Source organism: Netta rufina (assembly GCF_964035555.1).
Source record: "Netta rufina genome assembly, chromosome: 19".
In the NCBI taxonomy this organism is placed as follows: domain Eukaryota; kingdom Metazoa; phylum Chordata; class Aves; order Anseriformes; family Anatidae; genus Netta; species Netta rufina.
Window position 1 is genome coordinate 422,530 of NC_140143.1, and position 20,606 is coordinate 443,135.

Below are 20,606 nucleotides of genomic sequence, written 5' to 3' on the forward strand. Positions count from 1 at the left end.
CAGACATACCTGAGCGATGGAGCAGTGCTTACGCAGGCCGGGCGGTGAGTCACCGCGGCAGGAATCACCCCAGCGCCCAGCACGGCTCCAGGAAGCCGGCGCTTACGTGGTGTAAACACAATCCCGGCGTCGCAGCGAGGGCAGCGGCCGGGAGGGACGTGCGTCACGCCGCGGGGCCGGGGTGGCCTTGGGGAGTGCAGGGGAGGAAACAGACCAGATTTGGGGGTTTCATTAAAAAATAGTGCTCTTTATTATAAATTATGGAAACATTTCCTTTCTGAATATAAATATAAATATGTGCAAAGTTTCATCTGAGTTTTGTTTTGGTTGAATTTTCAAGCATGGTTTTGCTCAGCCCTCGAGGCTGGAGGTGAAGATGGAATCTTTATAAAAGACAGTGATTCACGTAGACCTGTAAACATCTCTTCGGTAAAAAAAAATAAAGAAAAAAGGCCAAAAAAAAACACCACAACTGCTTCTCCAGGCAGACGCAGAGGAACGCTCATGGGACAGCGCTCTCAGGGCATCCTCCTGCCGCGTTCCCGCAGGCATCGGTGCCCCAGGGAGCAGCACGGCCAGGGGCCCGGCTGGGATGGAGAGCTGGGGTCCGTGGGGAGAGGCCGGGCAGGTGGGGTGCAACACTCGGAGTAATGACCCGGTGCCAGCTCCGTGTCCCTTCGGCGCTCCTTGGAGATGTGAGCACGCAGGACTCTGTTGTCAGGACGGGCTGCTTCCCCTCCGGCTTCGCGGCGTGTTGCCGGGACCATTACCACTCCGCGTCGCCAAACAATGTGCAGTAACCCAGACCACGGGACGAGAAGAATATTAAGGCTTAGTCCCTTGGAAAATGGCAACGAGGGCAAAAAGGCAGCGACCTCCAAGTCTGGGGCCTGGTGTGAAAGGAGCTTCCACCCACAAGGAGGCAGCAAGAGGTAAAGTACGGGCAAAAACCACTTTCCCCTTAAAACCGAGGAAAAGCGTCAGGCACCAGCTGGACTCCAGTGCTTCTCATTCTCTCCTGGCGGGAGGGCTGTCGCCAGACCCCTCCGGCGCGGTCCCACCAGGGTGGCCATGCCGTGCAGTGGGCGCCGTCCCTGGGCTGCCCGCGCCCCGGGGCTCTGCCGACCCGGCTCCCCCCATGCCAGGGCGCACTGTAACATCCACAGTTTGACCAGAGCAGTCTCCTTCCCCCAGACGGGGGTTGTCGCGCTTCCTCGGGGTGTCCCCCCCAACACGACGGGCATGAGCCACAGCCCCGGGTCCACCACGGCTCGCCCCCAGTCCCCTCCTCTCCTTCCCAGAGGGAGAGGCTTCTCGCGCCCTGCAAGTCCCTGCTTCTGCGGGGTGTTGTGCCTGTCCCCTGCTCTTGTGCTTGTAGCGTGCGACCTCCCTCCGCGGGCCCCTTAGAGGGGGGCATCGTACTGGTCCAGGAACTCCTTGATGGGGGCCGGCAGCTGAGTCATCTTCTCGTAGGAGTCCAGGTGCCCGTTGACGGTCTTGCGGCAGAGGTGCTGCAGAGTGGAGACGCTGGAGGAGAGCGGGCGGCTGAGCACCAGTGGGATCTTCTCGCCACCCGAGTAGATGTAGTAGGTGCGCTTGGGGTGCAGGCCCCCCCCCGGCTGCTCGGGGACGGCGCAGGGAGCGGGCGGCATGTAGTGATGGACCAGCTTGAGCACGCAGTCGAAGCGGGGCACGGGCTGGCTGCTGCGGGGGTCGCTCTGCAGGGAGAAGCTGCCCCCCTCGCACTGGATGCGCAGGTTCTTGGTGCCCGACTCCGTCTTGACGCTGAGGGTGAAGAAGTGCCGCTGGTCCGAGCTGTCCCTGATGAGGAAGGTGCCGGTGGGCTCGGCGCTCAGCAGCAGGTTGGCCTCGCCGCCCGTCACCGTGCTCCAGTAGAAGCCGCTCTCCTGCAGCTTGCGCACGGTGTTCACCACCAGCTGGTACTCGCTCTTGGAGCTGAACGTCTTCAGGCGCAGGCTGGTGTCGAGGGGGCGGCTCATCCCGGCGGTGGGGAACTTGCTGTGGGTGACCATGGCGCAGGGAGCCAGCTTTGCGCGCTCGGGGTGCTGCTGCCGGGAGCAGCGGCTGCTACACCATCACCTGCGGCGGACACGGCGGTGAGCGACCGGCGGACCCTGCCCGGGGCACCCCCGGCCCCGCCGCCCCCGGGGCACGGCGCCCGCTCCCCTCCGCGGATGGCCGCGACTCCGGTCCAGCCCCGGCCGTCCCTCCCGGGGGGCACCCCCGGCCGCCCCCCGGTCCCCCCGGTCCCCCCGCCTCCCCCCGATCCGACCCGATCCGATCCGGTCCCGTCCCGTCCCTCCCGGTCCCGTCCCTCCGTACCTGGGGCGCGGGTGCCGGTCTCGGCGGCGGCCGGGCGCGGGGCGCGGGGCTCGGTGCGCGGCGGCGGGCGGCGGCGGAGCTGCCGGGGCCGCCCGGGGAGGCCTCTTATAGCGGGCGGAGAGCCCGCCCTCGGGTTCCTGGAACTGCGCGGCTTCTTGTAACGCTCCCCGGCGCCCTCCCCGCGCCCCGCCCGGCTCGGCCCGGCTCGGCTCGCCGCCAGGCACCGCCGGCCCATTCCGGGCAGCGCGGCCGCCCCCTCCCGCTCCCATTCATGCTCTTTCCTTCTAAGAAGAGGTGAGTCCCCGGCCAGCCCGGGGGCCGCTGCCCCCCGCCCGCTCCGCCCCCCCCCCCGCCCCGGGGCGCACGGCAGCGGGCGGGGGGCGGCACGGCACGGAGTGGGGGGCGCACCCCCAGGCTGCTCCGGGGCGCGGGGACCCCGAGAGCCGCAGCGGGACCCCCGCCCCGCGGCAGCCCCCCAGACCGTCCCCGGTGGGCTGCGGCGGGGGGTCCGGCCCGGCGCCCACCGCCCGGAGCCCCGCAGCGCCCCGGGGGGCGCGAGCCCTGCGGGGAGGGGGCCGCAGCCCCCCGGCGGATCGGGTGTCTGCGCCTCGCCGAGGTTATTTCAAGCACCACATTCCAGCCTGCGCTGGCCTCGGTTGCACTTCCCAGCAGACCTGCAGGGAACAAAACCGCCCTCACTTCGCACGCTTGGGAACGACCGGGGTGACCCCCCCCGGCTGGGGCCCGGGGGCTCCGAGGGGCCGCCCAGCTCGCCCGGCCCGCAGCCCCCCCGACCCCTCCCCCGGCCGGGGCCAGCGCTGCCCGGCACCCCCGGGGGGCTCCGGGCGGCCGCGGCGCCGGTCTGCGGGGAGCCGCGGCGAGGCCGAGCGGCCACGGCCCTTGTTCCCCCTGGCCGGGAGCCCCGGGGCCGGTCCCGGGGGGCGTCCTCGTCGCCTCGGGCCCGGCGGGCGGCGGTGCCGGCGCCCCGGGAGAGGGCAGAGCCCGGTCGGGGGGGGGGGGGGCTGGGAGCCGGGCGGGGAGCGGCACCGGGACCCCCGGGGGGGGCTTCCCCCGTTCGTTCGGGTGTTGTGAGCGGGCCCCGAGCACTGCGGGCTTGGCTCCGTCCGCGGGGCTCGCTCGGAGCCGTGGGGCTCGCCCCGGAGCCGCCGCTGCCAGGCAGGGGCCGAGCAGCGCGGGGCGGTTCTGGGAAGCGGGGCCGCGGGGAAGCCGCGGGGCTGAGCCGCAAACGAGCCCTGGAGCCCTGCCTGGGGCGGGGAGGGGCCGCGAGGCTCCGGGACGGCCGGGCCCAGCGGCGGCTCCTCCCGGGATGGGACGGGGGCGGCCCCCGGCCCCCTGCCCCCAGCCCCCGGCCCCCGGCCCCTGCCCAGCCCGGGGGGGGCTCTCCCGGGGCCCCTCCTCGCCCGGCCGGGCCCGGGGCAGCCTCGTGGTGGGGGGGGGGGGCGGTGTTGGGGGAGGGGCGCTCCCCGCACAGCCCCGGGCCCGGGGGGGCCCTGCCGGGAATTGGGGGGGGGGGGGGGCAGCGAGACGGGGCCGTGCACCGGGGGGGGAACCGGGCACGGCTCGGGGCGTGCGGCCGCTGCCCGTGGGGACCGCGCGGCCCGGGGGGGCACTGAGGGGGGGGGCCCTGAGGGGGGGGCCGGGGCCGGGGGCAACCGGCGCGGCGCGGGCAGCCCGGAAGCGGAAGCGCGTGGCGGGCGCGTCGCCATGGCAGCGGGCGGAAGCGGAAGGCGCGCGGGGCTGATGGCGGCGGCGGCGGGGGGCGCGGCGCTGTGGCGGCGGCTGTCGGCGTGGCTGCCGCGGGGCCGCCTGGGCCTGGCCGCGCTGCTCGGCCGCCTCTCCGACCGCCTGTCCCGCGGCCGCGACCGCCGCGCCCGCAGGTAAGGAGCCCGGCCCGCGGGGGGCCGGTTCCGTGGTCCCCGTGGTCCCGTTACCGCCGATCTGGGCCTGACGGCGGCTGCCGGGCCTCTACGAGACCGCCGGGAGCGGCCCCCGGAGCCGCCCTGCCCCGGCCCCCCCCCCGGGCCTGCCGGGCACCGCTCGGGGCCTGCAGGGAGCGGCGGGCGCGGGGCCGGCCCTGGCGGTGCCGCGGGGAGGATCCCGGGGCTGCCCCCGCCGCTACCGGGCAGAGGCGGCCGCGTGCTGCAGAACCGCGGCCCGGGGCAGGGCTGGTCGGACAGAGCGGTTCGACAGAAACCCTGGATAAAGGGGCCTCGGGCACCCTCGGGCACGGCTCCCGCTGCTCGTGGTGCGGGCAGCAGCGGGGCCCTGTCCGCTTCGGGTTTGTTTCGGTGCCCCCGGTGCAGCCGCCCCCGTGAGGTCATCGCGTGTGTGCCGGGGGCAGCTCTGGTGGCACCGTGCCTGTCCCCCCTTCCCTGCGGGCAGCAGATGCGTGGTGGCCACGCTCGCTGTCATCCCAGAGCTCTGTGTTTGCCCAGCGTCTGCTGCTTCCCCTTGGCAAGCCGAGGAGGTGGTTTTCCAACTTCTCGTTTGGGTCCATCGGGGTTTGTTAGCGCAGACAAATTACTGAACTGAGCCCTGGAAAGGCGTGAGGGAATCTGACAAAGGTGAGCAGCGCGTGGATCCCCTGCGGCGGCTGTGGGTGAAAGGACAGCGCCGGATCCTGCAGTTTCACTTCACCTCGGGCCCTGCAGATGAGGTTTTACAGAGAATAAGTGTTTCAGCTCCATCATGAGTTGGTACCAAAACCACAGCTTTTAAAAATAGAACATGCAAAAAAAAAATCCCTCGTTTATATTTAGGGTCAGCTTCTTATGTAGAAGAGATCTGAGGTGGTTCCTCTTGGTTCTGTTTTCTCTTTCCGGTTAACGCGATGATGTGGAATCCGCGGGAAGGGTTTCCCCCCGCCGCTGGTTTCTGTTTCTCTGAAAGCTTCCTTTGTTGAAGTGTGGAATTTTGATGATTTCTTCATAATGTTACAGGGTTTCTGTTGTCGTGTGCTGCTGAAGGATTGTGTTACACTCAGGCTGGTGCTTGAGCTTTTTGTAGTCACTTTTGGGTACAAGTTGCCGCTTTGGTGAGCGGCTGCTGTGGCGTTGTTAGTGCGGGCTGGAGCAAAATACTGCTTTCCCTGATCACTGTACGAGTCTTGGGCGCGTGACGCTAAATGAGTTCAAACAGTTCTGTCTTGGATTACCAGCTCAAACACAGCAGGGATCTCTAAGGCACGGAGGGAGTTTGGTTAGCGGGTAGCAGCACCCGCACAGAATTCGTCTGACTGTAAGCTGGTGCTGCTGGCGCAGAGGAGCCCATGAGCCGAGCGTTGGCCTGGTGGAGCGAGGGTGTGGGTGAGGCTGCAGCTCAGGAAATGGCTTGGAATCCTGCTTTAGGAAGGGGGGTTCGCAGCCTTCTGCGAGGGCAAGCGGCCAGCTCTGGCCAGTGGAGCAGTAAGGAAAATAGCTTTTTTCCTGCTGATTAATTATTGTCATATAACGCCATAAAAAATTGCTACTGTTACCTCGGTGGGAATAATCGTAGAGAACATAATTTGTAATCTGCAGGGCGAGGCTGTAGTCCTGAGTTTGTTACTGCTCCGTGAGCTGTGTGCTTTGTTTTCACGGTGTGTGTGGGGATGCTAATCTGAATTCAGGGCGCTTGGGTGTCCTGGCTCCATTCGCCACGTGCCCTGGAACGATAAAGGGATGGTGGGACCCTGGGCCCATACGTGGCCGGCGCCTTGAGACACGAGCTTGGCAAGGTCCCTGTCAAGTTCTGTAAAAATGGACTTGTGTGGGCTTAAAAACCAGCACTTCTGGTATTCCTTTTCTGCTTTGAAAAAAAAAAAGAACTTTTTTTTTCTCCATCTCCTACGGGAGATTTCTGTTGTTCACAGCTGAACTGCGTAATCTGTAAAATTTACGGGTGTCCAGTCTGAGCTTAGTCCCCGTGATCTGGTGAAAGACACAATCCCAGGAATTCTTGCACAAACTGACTCAGACCTTTGTTGCAATGAATAGTCAGTGACAAAGTAGTGGATTTTCCAGGAAACACAACTACAAAGTGTCTGGCTTCTGCGTAAGGGTACTCGGAAACCTTGTGAAGATCCAGTGTTTTATCATGAAGCAGTTGGGTGAAATCATCTTCCTGGAATCTGTGGTCATCTGGGCTTTGGATTATGGTAAAACCTAAAAGTTCCTCCTAACGAATTCTGGTAAAGGTTGTTATCAAGTTTCTCCTTGGTTTGTGGTGATGGCAGAATGCGCCGGGGTGGGCCGCAGGCTGGTGGTTGCCTCCTGGCCCCGCGGGACCTGGCGCTCCTCTGGGACGAGGCAGCCGCCCCCGTGCTGGCCTGACCGAAGCCGGACTCTTGCGAGGAGGTTTCGCAGTCCCAGACCCTTTCTGTCGGCTCTGGGGAGGCAGTTGGGTCACTCGCTCTTTGATTCCTGGACCTCATGGGAGTTGTTGCTGCTAATTGTGCTGAAATGTGGTTTTGTCATGCGGACAGGCTCCTACCGGGTTTTTTTGTATGCCTTGATGATCTTGCATGCATGCGAAGCCTCCAGAGGAGAAAATCACCATTTCCTTCTTGCCGTCCCCCTGAGCGGGACTCTTAGCAGTCAGTTGGTTTCTTCGAGTGACTTCAGAGCAATGCAGTTTGTTCTGAAATCTCTTCTTGAGGAACGAGCCTCCTGCTGGTGCCACGACTTCCCGTCACTTGGAAGTCTGTGGCAGGAGCGGAGTCCTGCCAGCGCTGGGGCAGAGCGGGGGCAGCAGGGCTGAGTGGGGCTGAGTGGGGCTGTCCCTCACCTTGTGCCCCTCGAGACACTGCCCGTGAGCAGTGCTCTGGTGCTGCGGCTTTTGCTGGGACTGCGTTCAGGCACTTTGCATGTTCAGGATCTTTTTTTGGATGAGTTTGAGGGCTTGAGGCTTGTTCCTTTGTTTCACTAAGGAACTTTTAGAGCAGTGTGCCTTGTTCTGAAACATCTTTACTTGAAGTAGAAACAAGTGAGCCTTTTCCCCGCTGAGAGCTAAGCTAGACATAGAAATCACAGTTAACCACAGAAAAACTGTGCATGTGTGATTGAGATTGAGGCAGAATTCAGAAGCGATTGGTGACGGGGATGGCTGGCAGCCCCAGCAGCACCAGGCTCCTGGTCTGTGGGTGTCTGGAAGAGCTGGCAGCTCAGTCTCTTAAGCTTCTAGCCCTGTCCTGTTCTGAATGAGCTGTTTCCCCCTGCATCCCCTGCCGGTTAGGGGCAGGAGCCGAGGATGTTCAGATCTGTTCTGTCCCCTTTTGTGTATGTTTTCTACCTCAGTTTTGGTTTTGATGAATCTGCTGGAAGTATGGGAAGGGCGTTCTTGCTATTGTGAACCCTTCCGATGTATTGGCCCTGCTTGTGGCTCTTCCTTTACCTCCTTGGGGGCTGTTTGTGGGAAGCAAAGGCTGTGTCACACAGAACTCCCCCACCTCTCTTTTCACAGATCCTCATGGCTTCTCCTAGCCCCGCTGCTCACCCCTCCTGTCCCCGTGGTCACCGCCCCGCCGTGCTCCCTGTGTCCGGAAGGAGCACACAGGTTCCAGTGGATCAGGAACCTGGTGCCAGAGTTTGGGATCTCCAGCTCTCACGTCAAGGTGCTTTCATCCCCGGCTGAATTCTACGAACTCTTGAAGGTCAGTTGTGGGTTCCAAGCACGAAAGGGTTTTGGGAACTGCAGTGGTTATGGGCGTCACAGGCAGGTCAGCGCGAAGGAGCAGCTGCAGGTTAATAACCCAGCCTTCTGCGTGAAACACGATTGCTGTCAGCACTAGGTCAGGTCGGCCAGGCTGGGTCTAGCTGAGTCTTAAAAACTGTCAAGGGCAGAGATTCCCCCCCTCAGTAACCAGTTCCAGTGTTGGGCCATCTTAGCTGTTTATTATTATTATTATTTTTGTGTCCAACCTGAACTTTCCAAAGCACTGTCTGTGGCTACCACATGTATATATAAATATTTATATGACTGTAACTACAAAGAAAAATTTGCCTCTGTCTTTGTAACTGCTCCTCAAGTAGCTGTAAGCTGCTGCTAGGTGACTCCTGGCCTTCTCTCTGCAACACTCAGCAAGCACAGCTCCCTCAGGCCCTCCCAAAGGCCTCTGGTCGTTACAGGGTGAGTCCTGTAACGCTGCATCTCGCAGGTGAGTAGCGGGACTGAGGGGGGAATTCTAGCTCAGTTGCTTGAGTCTTTTCACAACGTGTATGTAAAGGAAGTTCAAGTCATTCTGGAACATGTTTTAGAAGGCTGCAGTAAGCTGTTGGAGAGCAAGACTTCAGGGTCGTGGAATAACACAACAAACGACTCGAGGTTGGGAAAGACCTCTGGAGGTCTGATCCCTCCCACAGAACAGGAACAGCTCTGAGTTTAGATCCAGCTAGGTTCTGGCCAGTTCACAAGGTGGGCTATGGAGAATTAAAGCAGTTGCAGAATGAAAACTGGGATTGCCAGTGTGATAGTGATATGTTCCAAGGGCTGCGGCTGGGGCTGTGTAACTGCTCTTGTGTTTGATAGTTTTAAGCATAGGGAATGCGTTCCTCAGCTTCCCAAAAGCACTTCAGCTTTTGGATGCAGCAGCGGTGCTGATCCTGCTCTGGAAAGACCCGTGTGTTTTACGTCCGTGCTGTCAGTGTGTTGTTGTTTCTGTGCAGACTGTGGTGATCAGGCAAAGTGCTCCTCCTCGGGGGGAACTATGGCTCTTCTGTGGTTTGAATTGTTAGCTCCTAGTGATCACAGCGATCGAGGATGAACCTGAATTTATTTTCTGCTCCTCTCAGGTGCAGATAAAAACAGCCAAGCAGCGAGTGGTGATGGCTTCACTGTACCTGGGAACGGGGCTCCTCGAGCAGGAGCTGGTGAGTGTGGGAAGGGGTTGGGAAGGGGTGAAAATGAATGCAGAAAGAAAATGCCTACCCTTGCAAAAACATTTACACACATTTTCTCCTCTCCTTGAGAGCTGTCTCATGGTTCCTGGCTGTGTTTGTGTCCTTGCACTTGGCATGGAGAAGGGAGGTGTAGGCATTTTTTTCTAAGCCCAGTACAGAGCCACGTAACTCATGAATGTTTTCATGGGGTAATGAGCCTGGATATTTCAGACAGCTAGAGGTTACTGGCATAGTGTTCAAAGGGTTTTTGAAGAACTGTGGGATCACGCGTGATTTTTTTTTTTTTCTTGCCATTTTTCTTGAACATGGTTAAAGTTGTATGTATGTAGTGCTGTGTTTATCCTGCAAATGGTGGGTTCTGATGCGTTGCTAGCTCTTTGCATTTAAGACAGAGGTCAGTTTTGCTTCATGTTGTTTACCTTTTCTGTTTCCTGTCCTTCCCTCTAGAAACAAAAGCATTCCCTAAGTCCTTTAGGGAGAAGCCTGACCTTGGCCAAATTCTTATGTTTGAATTCAGATTCTGTAGCAGGGTAAAGGTGGACGGAGTCCTGAGCAGCATTTTATGCCTGTCTTTGTCTGGGCTTGCACACAGGATTTGAATTTGCATGTGACAAACAGCCTCAAGGTTAAGGAATAAAACCGCCTCTGTATCGTTTGTGAACTCTCCCAAGGTTTTCCTTTCGTAACACAAATCTGCAGTTTGGGAATGACGTTGGAACTTTTTCTGCTAAATTAAATTGCTGTTCAGAGGCCTGAGATTATGCACATAGAACTGATGCCCTTTCATATGCTGCTCTAGGCTGATAGAGTAGGATGCCAGTCTGGCAGATGCAGAGCCTAAACCACAGTGTTTTGCATGACTAGGAAAGACTTCGAGTAGGGTGTGGAAACTTTCGTGACCACTGACTCCTGGTTTCTGAACACTTTCCTTATAAAGCTTCGTTTGCGTTCTGTAATGAGTGGTACAATCTCTCTGCGCAGGTGGATTGCTTAGAAGAAACACTGGAGAAATCATTGCAAGCAAAAGAATCACCAGACCTCAGAGTTTCCATTCTTCTTGACTACACCAGGGGGTCTCGGGGTAGGTATTATGATGCTCTGCTTTCTTCAAAGGCTTGTTCTATAGTTGTACTGGACGTGCTGTCATTTTTAAGAGAGAGGCTACCTTGGCTGATTGGACCTGCAGGCTTAAATCACGTGTTTCAAAACCTGTCCTCTTATATACCAGTAACTGCACGTTCCCAGAAAATCTTCAGGATGAGCAGCTTTTTTAAAGAAAATAGGTGTTTGGCCAGTGATCTTCTGGCTCCTGACTGTGCTCTGTGCAACTTGTTCTTTCTTGCTTGTTCAGTTCACTTGTCAGCACATTTGCCCTTATCCATCATGCTCTTATGTTTTCATTTTTAAAGGATAGTGGGGGAATTGTTGGAGGTAGCAGTACACTTAACCTTTTGTGGGGACTCCTTGTAGCACGTGTTATTAGTGCTGGGTGTGGGCAGTGTCAGTCCTGCCCATCATTTGCAAGGCCCATTCATCAACAAACGTACAGGTCTGGATATTTTGATATTGACGTAAGTGTAAATGAAAGTGATTTAAAAAAAAAAAAAAAGTTAGGCACATGCAGATGAGGCAGGCGCTCATTCTGTAAGCAGCTCCTAGCTGAGGAGTTGTGCCATGCCAAGGTGTGTTCCCTGCATGGTGTGATCCCGTGTGTGTAACTCCCGTGTCTCCCAGGCAGGAAGAACTCTCGGACAATGCTAATTCCGCTGCTGCAGCGATTCCCCGAACAAGTCCGTGTTTCCCTCTTCCACACCCCAAACCTGCGTGGACTTCTCAAGCTCCTGATTCCAGAGCGTTTTAATGAGACCATTGGGCTGCAGCACATCAAGGTCTATCTCTTTGATGATAATGTGATCCTGAGCGGGTGAGTCCTTTCCTCTCCAGGCCTTTCTGTGGTTCATTTAGCTGAGGTTTTGATGCAAGGTATGCGTACCACCAGTATTGTCTGAACTTCAGTATTTGCATCTGTTTTTTCTGTAATGATGATAGCAATGCTCTTCTGATACGGAAGAGCAACCATAGGTCTGTCACACGAGATTCTAATAAGAAAGACAGCCTTTTTCAAAAAACAAAAACAAAAACAAAACAAAATCTTCAAGATTCAAAAGGAAATGGCCAGTTTGTGCTTTAGTCTTGTTATATGCGGAGTGTGATCTGCAGCTTCAGCTGGGGCATTCAGGATCACAAGTATATGCTCTGTTCTGGAACTCAGCTCTCCTTTTTCTCTCCTAGTGCAAACCTGAGTGATTTGTACTTCACCAATCGTCAGGACCGCTATGTTCTCCTGCAGGACTCTCCTGAGATTGCAGACTTCTTCACGGAGCTAGTGGATGCAATTGGAGATGTGTCTCTGCAATTACAGCAGGATGATACAGTCCAGATGATGGAGGGGATGGTGCACCCGTACCAAGGTAGGAGGGAGTCTCCCTGTCTGGTTGGGTGATAGGATCCAGAGGAGGGCCAGCATTTTATTTAAGGAGGATGTGAACTCTACCCATCTGTGAACTGTAGAGTGTCTGACCTCTGTTTACAGGCTGTGGGGAATCCCATTTCTGTGCCATCCATTAGGAAAAACAAGGTTGCTAGAGTTTTGCAACGGAATCTATCAGGATGTTTGTAGCACAGTTCCTAGCTGCCTTTGAAACATCTGTTTCTCAGGCATAGAGGAGAAAGTTGTTTGGTTTTTGTGTCAAAAAACTCCTTTTTGTTCTGATATTGATGTCCTGTCATTAGCGTTTCCTGCTATGTCATAGGTGGTGCATAGCTCGGAACTATTAGGTCCTAAATGCGACCTGTCCTGGTTTTCCTGCAGGGGACAAGGTGGCTTACTGTGAGATAGCGAATCGCAGGGTCATGGAAGTGATCAACTCTGCCAGGACACGACAAGAACTCCTGCATGCAAAGACTTTCCACAGCAGCCAGCAAAGCAACTCCTTGTTATCCCAGCAAGGCTCTCAAGCATCTGGGGGTCTGAAACCAGAACCTGACACCTGGATTTATCCCTTAATCCAAATGAAACCTTTTGGCATTCAAATAGACGAGATGGTCACAGAGACGCTGCTGACAGAGGCTGAGCGGGATGCCAGGATATACCTCACCACTGGCTACTTCAACCTGACACAAGCTTACATGGACCTCATTCTGGGCACTCGGGCAGAGTATCGGATTCTCCTGGCCTCACCAGAGGTGAATGGCTTTTTTGGTGCCAAAGGGGTGGCAGGCGCCATCCCTGCTGCCTATGTTTACATAGAACACCAGTTTTACAGTGAGGTCTGCTACCTTCACCAACAGGAGAGGGTCCAGCTGCAGGAGTACTCGAGGGCTGGGTGGACTTTCCATGCCAAAGGTAAGATGCCCATTTCTCAAGGGGACTCGTTCAGAACGCATGTGAGCCTTTCCATATGCTTGGGGTGTGTGACTAGCGAGGGGATGGCTGGGTGCTGAGCCTGGATTTCACCGCCAGATTACTCATCCAGGGCTCGAACACTTGGCTTGCACAAACCTGAGTGTTTGGATCACTCAGGAGACAGCTATGCAGCGTCATGTCTTGCCTCAAATGCAGTTAATTTAAAAATGAAAACAATTTCTGCCATCATAGTCTTCTGTGGAAGACTCCAGTTTCCTTCTTACTTGATGGAAAGAAAAGGCACAACTTTCACAAGCCCGCCACCACCTTGAGCAGAGCGTGAATATTTTCCCTTGACTGGTTGTTGCTGGTAGTCTCTAAATTTGACTGTTCTCTTCTACGTGACGCTGTAGGAAACACTTGGCCACTCGGCAGTGGTTGTTACTAATGCAAATAGTTTGGGACGTGCCAAACCTCTGCTGGAGCAGGGGTGTCTTTTTAAGAAGTCTGACGCCTGTGACTTTACCAGTGCCGTGCCTCTTACGGTCGCCCCGTTTGAGGCATGCTGGTGCAGCACCTCCCAGAATGACTCGGAGTCGCGGTTGAGCGCAGCCCTCGGCTCAGCTGAGACGTCTGTGCCGCGTGCCGCGGCGCCTGTCCTACCCCAGGCCTCGGCAGGCAGAGCTCTGCTGCGCTGTCACTTCCTGCGGTGGCTCCGGGTCCCCCAGGACAGCTCTGTTCCTGTAAGCGCTGCCCGCCTGGCACTCGGCACCACGCACGTTTCCCCGGCCGGCTCTGCGGCGTGCTGAGGGGCGTCCGCGTTGTTTGCAGCGTGTCTGATGGGAAGGTGAAGGATGCGGCTCCGGAGCCAGCGCGGGCCTGTTCGGGGGCCATGGCCGGTAGTTCATCCGGGTTTGTTTGTTTAAGGAGGTTGTGGGAATGCCTCTATCTGCCCTGCTTCCTGCAGCGCTGTTCGGAAGAAGGTTCAGAGGTGGCAGGAGAGAAAGCTGCTGATTCGGCCTTCTCTTGTCTAAAGAAAACAAACGAGTGTTACGGGGCTGCCTATATATAGAAACTACAAATCTTCCTGCCGAGCGCTGTGCCTCGACAGCAGTGACACCGGCACCTCGGGTGCCCTAAAACCCCTATCCCCCTCCGGGGGCTCTGCTGAGGAGGTGCCTGCCTGGCTGGGAAGTCGTGAGTGATCTGCCTTCCAGGAAGCACGTGCTCAAGGGTTCTGTGGTTTGCAGGTTCCTCCTCTTGCCGGGCACTGCTGGCTCCGAGTGGGACTTTGTGGTTTGGCATGGATTGAGCACGGGCTGCTTCTCCAGGCTACCACAGGGCACCCGCCTGGTAGCCAGCCCCTTCCTGGCCTGGCTGTGCCCGTCTGGGGGAGCAGCACGAGGCTTGGGGGCTTAGCAGGAGGGGCAGGCTCTGGTGCCACCGCCTCGTGCCCGTTCCTGCTGTGGGGTGCAGGACGGGGCAGCTTTGGCTCCCTGCTCTGGCACACTCTGCCCTTTGGCCCGCGTTTGATTCCATTTTCCTCTGCAGGAGTGATGCAGTGTGTGAGAGAGGACAGGGCAGAAAGGGGAAAAGGGGTGAGCCTGGGGACAGAGGAAAGGCGCCTGGGGCTTGGCTGCTGGGACACAACGCGTCTGCAGCGGCACAGGGCGCCTGTTACCGCCCCGGGCTGAGGTGAAGGCCGCCCTTCAGTCAGCCTCCCGTGGGATCCAGCTGATGCGCCCCCAACGCGGTCGTGCTGCGGCTGGTGTTCTGCAAACCCTTCCAGCTCCTCCCGAGCGTTTTGTATCCCCCAGCCCAGCTTCCTGCACCATGTGCTCCTGCGGGGCTGTGACTGTCCGGAGCTTTGCTGGGTGTGGGTGCAGCTCCAGCAGCCCAGCTCAGCACCACGCGGCTGCCGGGGGCGTGGGGTGGGAGACGCAGCCCTGGGCAGTGGGAGCAGCTTTCCTGGGGGCGATGCCACGAAATGGGCCCGCGGAAGCGCTCTGGGTGCGGTGCTGCAGGTGAGGCAGGCCTATCTTTTAGGGTTAGGGCCTCTTCCACAGAAGCATCAGGTGACAGAGTGCGGGCAGGTGGCTGTTTGCACCGAGATAAACCTGCAGTGCTGCTATTGAGCGGCGGCTGGGAAACGGCTCTTCCTCTTTCTGGAAAGGTGAGTCACTGTTTGAGCAGATCCTGCCAGGTGGCCATAAAGCTAGAGGCACGGGAAAGGCTGCAGGGCTGCTGCAGGGCTGCTTAGGAAGAGCGTGGCAATGCAATCCTCGGGGCTGCTGCCCAGCACGCCTCTGGCTGGCCGTGGGGAGCCTGCTGCGGCTGCGGGGCTCGGGCACTGGGCAGTTGCTGCAGCCGCTGGCTTTGGTGGCAGGGATGGCCAAACCTGTGCCATCTGCTGGCCCCCGGCCTCCTCGCCTGGTGGGCACTGTGTCCCTCTGTGGCAGGGGGGTGACAGGAGGGTGGCAGGGGGCTGGCAGGGGGCTCAGCGGCAGCTCAGGGCCGGGAGACGCAACTGAAAGCGGCCGCGGAGCTGCTGAGTGCGTGACGTGGGGGCGGGGAGGAGGTTACAGGAACCAGCGGTGAATCGGCAGCTTCTTACTCAAGGCATTCTTGGAACTGCTCTGGGGTTGAGTTAGGAAACCTGCTTCTATTTTAAGGACTAGGTGGTTTTTTGGCTACGGGTTCTTTGTTGTAGTCCTTGTGTGACTTGCGGTAGGGATAGGGCATCTGGCAGGGACCTGCCGGGGGCCTTGCTGAGCGCTGGTGCGCTCCAGGGGCCAGCAAATGCTGCCTGGATCTGTCTGTGGGCTGTGGAGCTGGCCCTGGCACCCCCAGCTGCTGTTTGCTGCCACGCTCAGCTCTGTGCTTGACAAACCGTCCTGGGCTGTCTCACGCTTGCGCTGCCTTTGTGCTGGTGAAGCTGTGTGTGAGCTGCAGGGGTGGGTGGACCTGGGAGGCTTCATCCTGGCAAGAACCGAATTCATCTTCTGGTTGCTCCTCAGGAAGTGAGTGGGCGTAATAATTTGCACTTCTCTTACTAGTGTTTATTTCATGTGAATTCACCTGGCGGAGCGGGGAGATGCCTCCTCACACCACTGTCTTGTGAGGTCTCAGGAAAGGAGTTACTCACTGCAACCGCTCTGCTTCGCTCCGAGCTGACAGCTGCAGTGCCGGCCTGTCTGCCTGCTGCTGCTTTTCCTTTCCCTGCTGCAGAGAACACACAAATTGTTTGCCTTATTTCAGTGTTACTGAGATGTCGTGGTGCAAAACGACCTCGGACGTAATGATGGTGACTCATTCTGAATTATTTTTGGGCCCCCCTTGCAGTGCATTTATGTTCTTAAGAACGGGTCCCTGGGGTGGCACTGCGGGTGCCGCAGCCCCTGCAAAGGGCACGCAAGGCTGGGCAGCGCGAGCTCTGCAGGTGTCCCCCAGGGTCTGCACCGAGCTCTGCAAGAGCTCTGCACACTTCACTGGCCAGAAGGAAGCGTGTTTTTGACAACTTGCTTTGTGTCGTGGTCATTTATGGTTACTGTAAATCCAACATGTTTAATTCATTTCTTCTAAGTGAAGCAATTGTTTGAGGCTACCCCAGTCATTTCCTTTGTCTGCCACACTTCCTTTCTTCTCCTGTTTTTCCTGCAGGCCTCTGGCTGTACCTGGCGGGAAGCAACCTTCCCTGCCTAACGCTGATTGGCTCTCCGAATTTTGGGTATCGATCCGTGCATCGCGATTTGGAAGCCCAGGTCGCGATAGTGACAGAAAATAAAGCTTTGCAGCAGCAGCTCCATCAGGTAAGTGGCTGCTCAGGGGAGATGATGTGCATGCCGTGCTTCTTGGTCACGGAGGGAATGCTGATGACGCAGTCGCAATAAAAACCTACAGCCACAATCATTCAAACCCTTCTCGAGCATAGGAAGTCTCAAGGAGCTGTCAGTTAAGTGACTATTGATGAGATGCCTGCTACAAGTGCCTGTTTCTGGGAAATGGAGGCCATAAATGGGCAAGAACATGTGTCCCCAGTGAACTCGAGTATCAGCGCTCAGGCGCTGGATGCTGAGACACGGCGTTCAGAGAGGATCATGCAGCACGTTCTTGGGCCTCATCCCCCGATATTTGGGCATTGCCAAGGCAGCACCGTGCTCTGGGGTGACGAGGTCGGGCCCTCTTAACCACCAATCTCACACCCGTGGAGGACTTTGCTCCTCAGGTGTTCGGGAAATCCTCTGTAGGAACATAAATGCCAAGCAGGTAGCTTTTGGGTGGCTGCCCACAGGCTACGGAGGTGAACAAGGGCAGGGGATCGTAGTGGAGTTTCTGCAGTAAGAGCATTGCTGGGCTGGTTGTGCTGCCCCTGAAGTTACGTGCTGCAGCTCCCAGTGTTGACACAAGCATTTTTCAGTGGCTTAGTGTTCAGTGTCCCAGGTTTTTCTGTTTTCATTAGGCAGCTTAGTCTGTTAAGTGCTCTTCACTCAGTCTTGACCCTGAATCTGCTGCTGGAGCTGACATTGTCCCACGCAGTTCCTCATGTAGTACTCTGCTACAAAGCATATTGGCTTTTGTTGCCTTTGTGTGTGACTTAAGGATCTGAAAAATGTATTGTAATAAGCTGAGTCTTGGCATAAGAAGGCACGGTTGTCTTCAAGATCAATGGGAATTGCCCTATTGCATCAGGGCTCTTCCACAGAATGAGTCAGAGTATATCTAATCAAAAACAATTCTATTACTGGAAGAGTTGCCTGAATATTTCAATTCATATCTTGCCTCTACTTGTTTCTAATGGAAGGAGAGAATCAATGAAAATATGACAAAGGAATTTTTCTCAACCAGTGCTGCTGCAATGATCTAATTTAAAGGGCTTTAAATGATTCCCGTTTGCTGGAAGCTGATTTTGAGATTAGCTGTCTGTTTACTGTTCTGTGATCGTTGTTTAGAAGACTTAATTTTATGCCAAGGTGATAAAGCCTCTAATGGAGCGTTGTGTTTCTTTCTCTGTGCAAATTGTAACTCTGTTCAGCACCCTAGCTGAAGTGACATTTCAGCTGTATGAACAACCCGAATACCTAGCTTTTCCAGTGTCTGGTTTCCAAGGAATCTTGACATGTAAAAGAGTGTGTTCTGGGCTTTTCTATTTGACATTTCTTTTTTGAGCGTTTAAGCTTTCTGTCTTCTTAATAATAACCTTCTGAATAATAACTGAGCTTTTAATATTGCAGCTGATGTGCACTAGCTGCTTCTGAATACTTAACGTGTTTGTGCCATGAAATCACTTTGGCTATGGAGCGTTCAGTTCCAAACCTCACCAAGGATTTTTAAAATGGGGAAAAACTGAGTGGTTTGGGTATCTCACTGAGTGAACGGAGTATCCTGTTAAAGTCTCCGAATTTCAGTTCATATAACTGGTCTCATTTCCAGTGGTCAGATTACCTCACTGTATCAGATGGCCATGGCAAAGATTCTTCATTGCAGGGTTGATCATAGCATTTTGAGCGTTTTGGGTTTCTAAAATTAAACTGAGTTGGCACACAAATGTCTGCTGTCTGTTACTGGTTCATCTTTCTGGTGCTCCTTTCCAATGCTTAGTTCCTGCTTCCGTGTTCCACTCCTAATTTTAACAGCACAGTGTTCTTTCTGTTGTTTGTGACAGTTTAACTAGTTAAAAAAGAAAAAAAAAAAAGATTAAGAACAGATTTACAGGAGCTGGTCTGCTCTTGTTTGCCTGCAAATCTAGAAACCTAACTACCATTGATAAGAAAACCACTTCTACCTTTGATCAAGCAGCTGCTTTCACGTGCAACTCGAGCATGTATCATCATCACGATGGTTCATTTCCTTCTTCAGCAGTATTGTGTACACACTGAAGAAGCCTAAGTGTTTCTGGTAATTTAGTTGAAATCATGACTGCATATTCATTTGAAAACACAGAGCTTGAGCTGTGTCTAGAAAGAGCTGCGTAAGCCAGTCTCTTGAGATTATGATAGTTTCCTTTTCTGGCAATTACAGCAAGGGATTTAGGATTCTTCTGAAACTGAAGGTTAGCTCTCTTGAAACTGTAGGGCACAAAAAGGCAAAACGTTCTCTCTTTGCTCTTTGTAGAGTTTAAATTGCTAATTCTCGATGGTCAGTTACTTAGCTCGATGGTAGTCATCAGAAGGAGGAGTAACGTGGCAGGCGGGTTTGAAGGACGGATCCTGTGCTAACTCCTTGGTGGTTTGCTTGCTCTGTGAGTTGTACTGCATGGAATGAGACTCCCGTGTTCAGGCTTGTGGGAGAAATGATGCATCCTTTTGGCAGGATCAGTGGCCAGTTTTACCTGAGAACTGCCTTTTCTTAAAGGTCATTATATTAGAAAAAATTGAACACTTAGAATTTACTGGGATGGTGTTTCTTTCCCTGTACAGGAGCAGGAGCAGCTTTACCTCTGCTCAGGCGTAGTCTCATCATCAACATTTGAGCAGCCAAATCGGTATGTGAAGCTGTGGGTGAAGCTAGTAACACCTCTGATCAAGAATTTCTTTTGAAAGAAGAGAAGTTGCTGCTTTGGGTGAGTTTTCTGCCATTTTCACGGGGAATTTAAATGATACTGACTGTGGTTTATTACTGTGGTAGACTTTTTCATGTGGAAGAAACGGATGACGGAAATACACAGATGTGGAAAAAAAAAAAATCAGGTGTCTCTCTTCTCCTGAGTTACTCATCACTTTGACTAGAACCACCTACCAGCATTTCTGGAAGCTTTGTGCAACTGTATTTTAGAACCAGTCACTCAGATATTTAACGGGATGGAGGGTAAAGTTTAATGGGTGATCAAACAAGTAGCTGTGAAGAGAGAGAGCTCCGAGAAGGAAAGGAGTCTAGATGGTTGCAAGCCATTGTTCCATTTGGCTTGCTTCAGTGCCCTGGCTCCCAACCAGCCCTTTATCAAAAACCACCAATTGACTGGTATCTGTCATAAGAAACTCTACAGGTTGTAAGAGTAGTCTCCACGTGACAGCAGTTCCAGCACTATTTTTATTGATACTTTGCTAAAGTAGTATTGGCACAATCAAACTCAGAGTTACACAACTTTGTTGTTATTTTTGGCAAGTAAAAGCATCTGCTTTTTTCCATAGTCACTCAGTTTTAGATCTGCAAGAGCAGAGCAACAGCAGCAAGGATCCACTTGGCAGCTTTTTCTTTTGTCTTTAGGTTAAAGGTCCAGACATAGGTGGGACCTCGCATCCGTGTCTTATAGACAGGACATTCGTAGACGTTCTTGGTGTCCATGCGGTCCACAGGGATGGCTCTGATGAAGATGACTGGCATCATGGGCGTCAACTCCTTCAGCCGAGCATCTGCGATAGCCCCAGACTGGATGTCCCATCGAGCGCCTGCAATATTACAAAATTGTTGTGGTACCAGCTACCCAAAGGCCTCTTCACTTAGAGGTGGCTGTTTTTGTAACTGTTAATGGGTGGGAAGGAATTTTTCTAGCAGCACAGTTCAGGGATAAAGCGTGCAGGTTGGGGAGCTGTGGCTTAGTAGTCGTTAGGGCTAACGTTATCGCCTCGCTGTGACTCATGAATGCATTTTGCCTTGCTGGGTGTGGGATGTCTAAATAAGTTGTGCCCCTGCTCATCCCTTCAGCACAGGTTTGCGTGGAAGGTGCATAGCTGAAGGTAGAACTTGGCCATGGGGGGGAACTACAACAAGCTGTCCGGTGTGCTCTGTGCCCTTGTTTAAGTCGGCCCTTTTGGTGCTCAGCTAATGCTACCATCTCATTCCCTCTCATTTTTTTAACAGTAATTACTGTAGGTTCTGAGTTTCCTGGTTTGTCTTATTCACACATTAAATAGCAGGGTCATATGTTTGTTCACTAGAAACGTGTAGCTTCAAACAACCCAGTCCTCAGGTTCACAAAATGCAGTCTGCATTTCCAGAAAATAAATCTGGTTTGTGAAACTCCG

General features: G+C 55.2%; 3 protein-coding genes across 4 annotated transcripts in view; 1 reads left to right on the forward strand and 2 right to left on the reverse strand.

The window, feature by feature from the left end:
• Positions 1–247: 247 nt before the first annotated feature.
• On the reverse strand, positions 248–2,461 carry SOCS3 (suppressor of cytokine signaling 3). Its single transcript, XM_084298218.1, has 2 exons — positions 2,344–2,461; positions 248–2,100 (listed from the first exon to the last, which is right to left on the reverse strand). The coding sequence occupies exon 2, from the start codon at positions 2,031–2,033 to the stop codon at positions 1,404–1,406; it is 630 nt and encodes a 209-aa protein (XP_084154344.1). The 5' UTR covers positions 2,034–2,100; positions 2,344–2,461; the 3' UTR covers positions 248–1,403.
• A 1,607-nt stretch (positions 2,462–4,068) lies between these two features.
• Positions 4,069–19,987, forward strand: PGS1 (phosphatidylglycerophosphate synthase 1; the record flags this gene model as incomplete). Of its 2 annotated transcripts, XM_084298224.1 has the most annotated exons (11): positions 4,069–4,241; positions 7,804–7,993; positions 9,132–9,209; positions 10,221–10,320; positions 10,974–11,163; positions 11,532–11,710; positions 12,112–12,485; positions 12,591–12,645; positions 16,306–16,454; positions 19,062–19,204; positions 19,849–19,987. In XM_084298224.1, 10 exons carry the CDS (start codon positions 4,069–4,071, stop codon positions 19,179–19,181), a joined length of 1,608 nt encoding a protein of 535 aa, XP_084154350.1. In that variant the 3' UTR covers positions 19,182–19,204; positions 19,849–19,987. The 2 variants fall into 2 exon arrangements, with proteins under 2 accessions (XP_084154350.1, XP_084154349.1); XM_084298223.1 differs by having other exon boundaries at positions 12,112–12,645.
• DNAH17 (dynein axonemal heavy chain 17) overlaps positions 19,530–20,606 on the reverse strand; it is a gene marked incomplete at its 5' end in the record, with an annotated part of 35,287 nt that continues 34,210 nt past the window's right edge. The window contains one exon of the mRNA XM_084298309.1: positions 19,530–20,030. Coding sequence (XP_084154435.1) covers positions 19,783–20,030 — 248 coding nt within the window. The 3' untranslated portion in view covers positions 19,530–19,782. The remainder of the gene's footprint in view (positions 20,031–20,606) is intronic.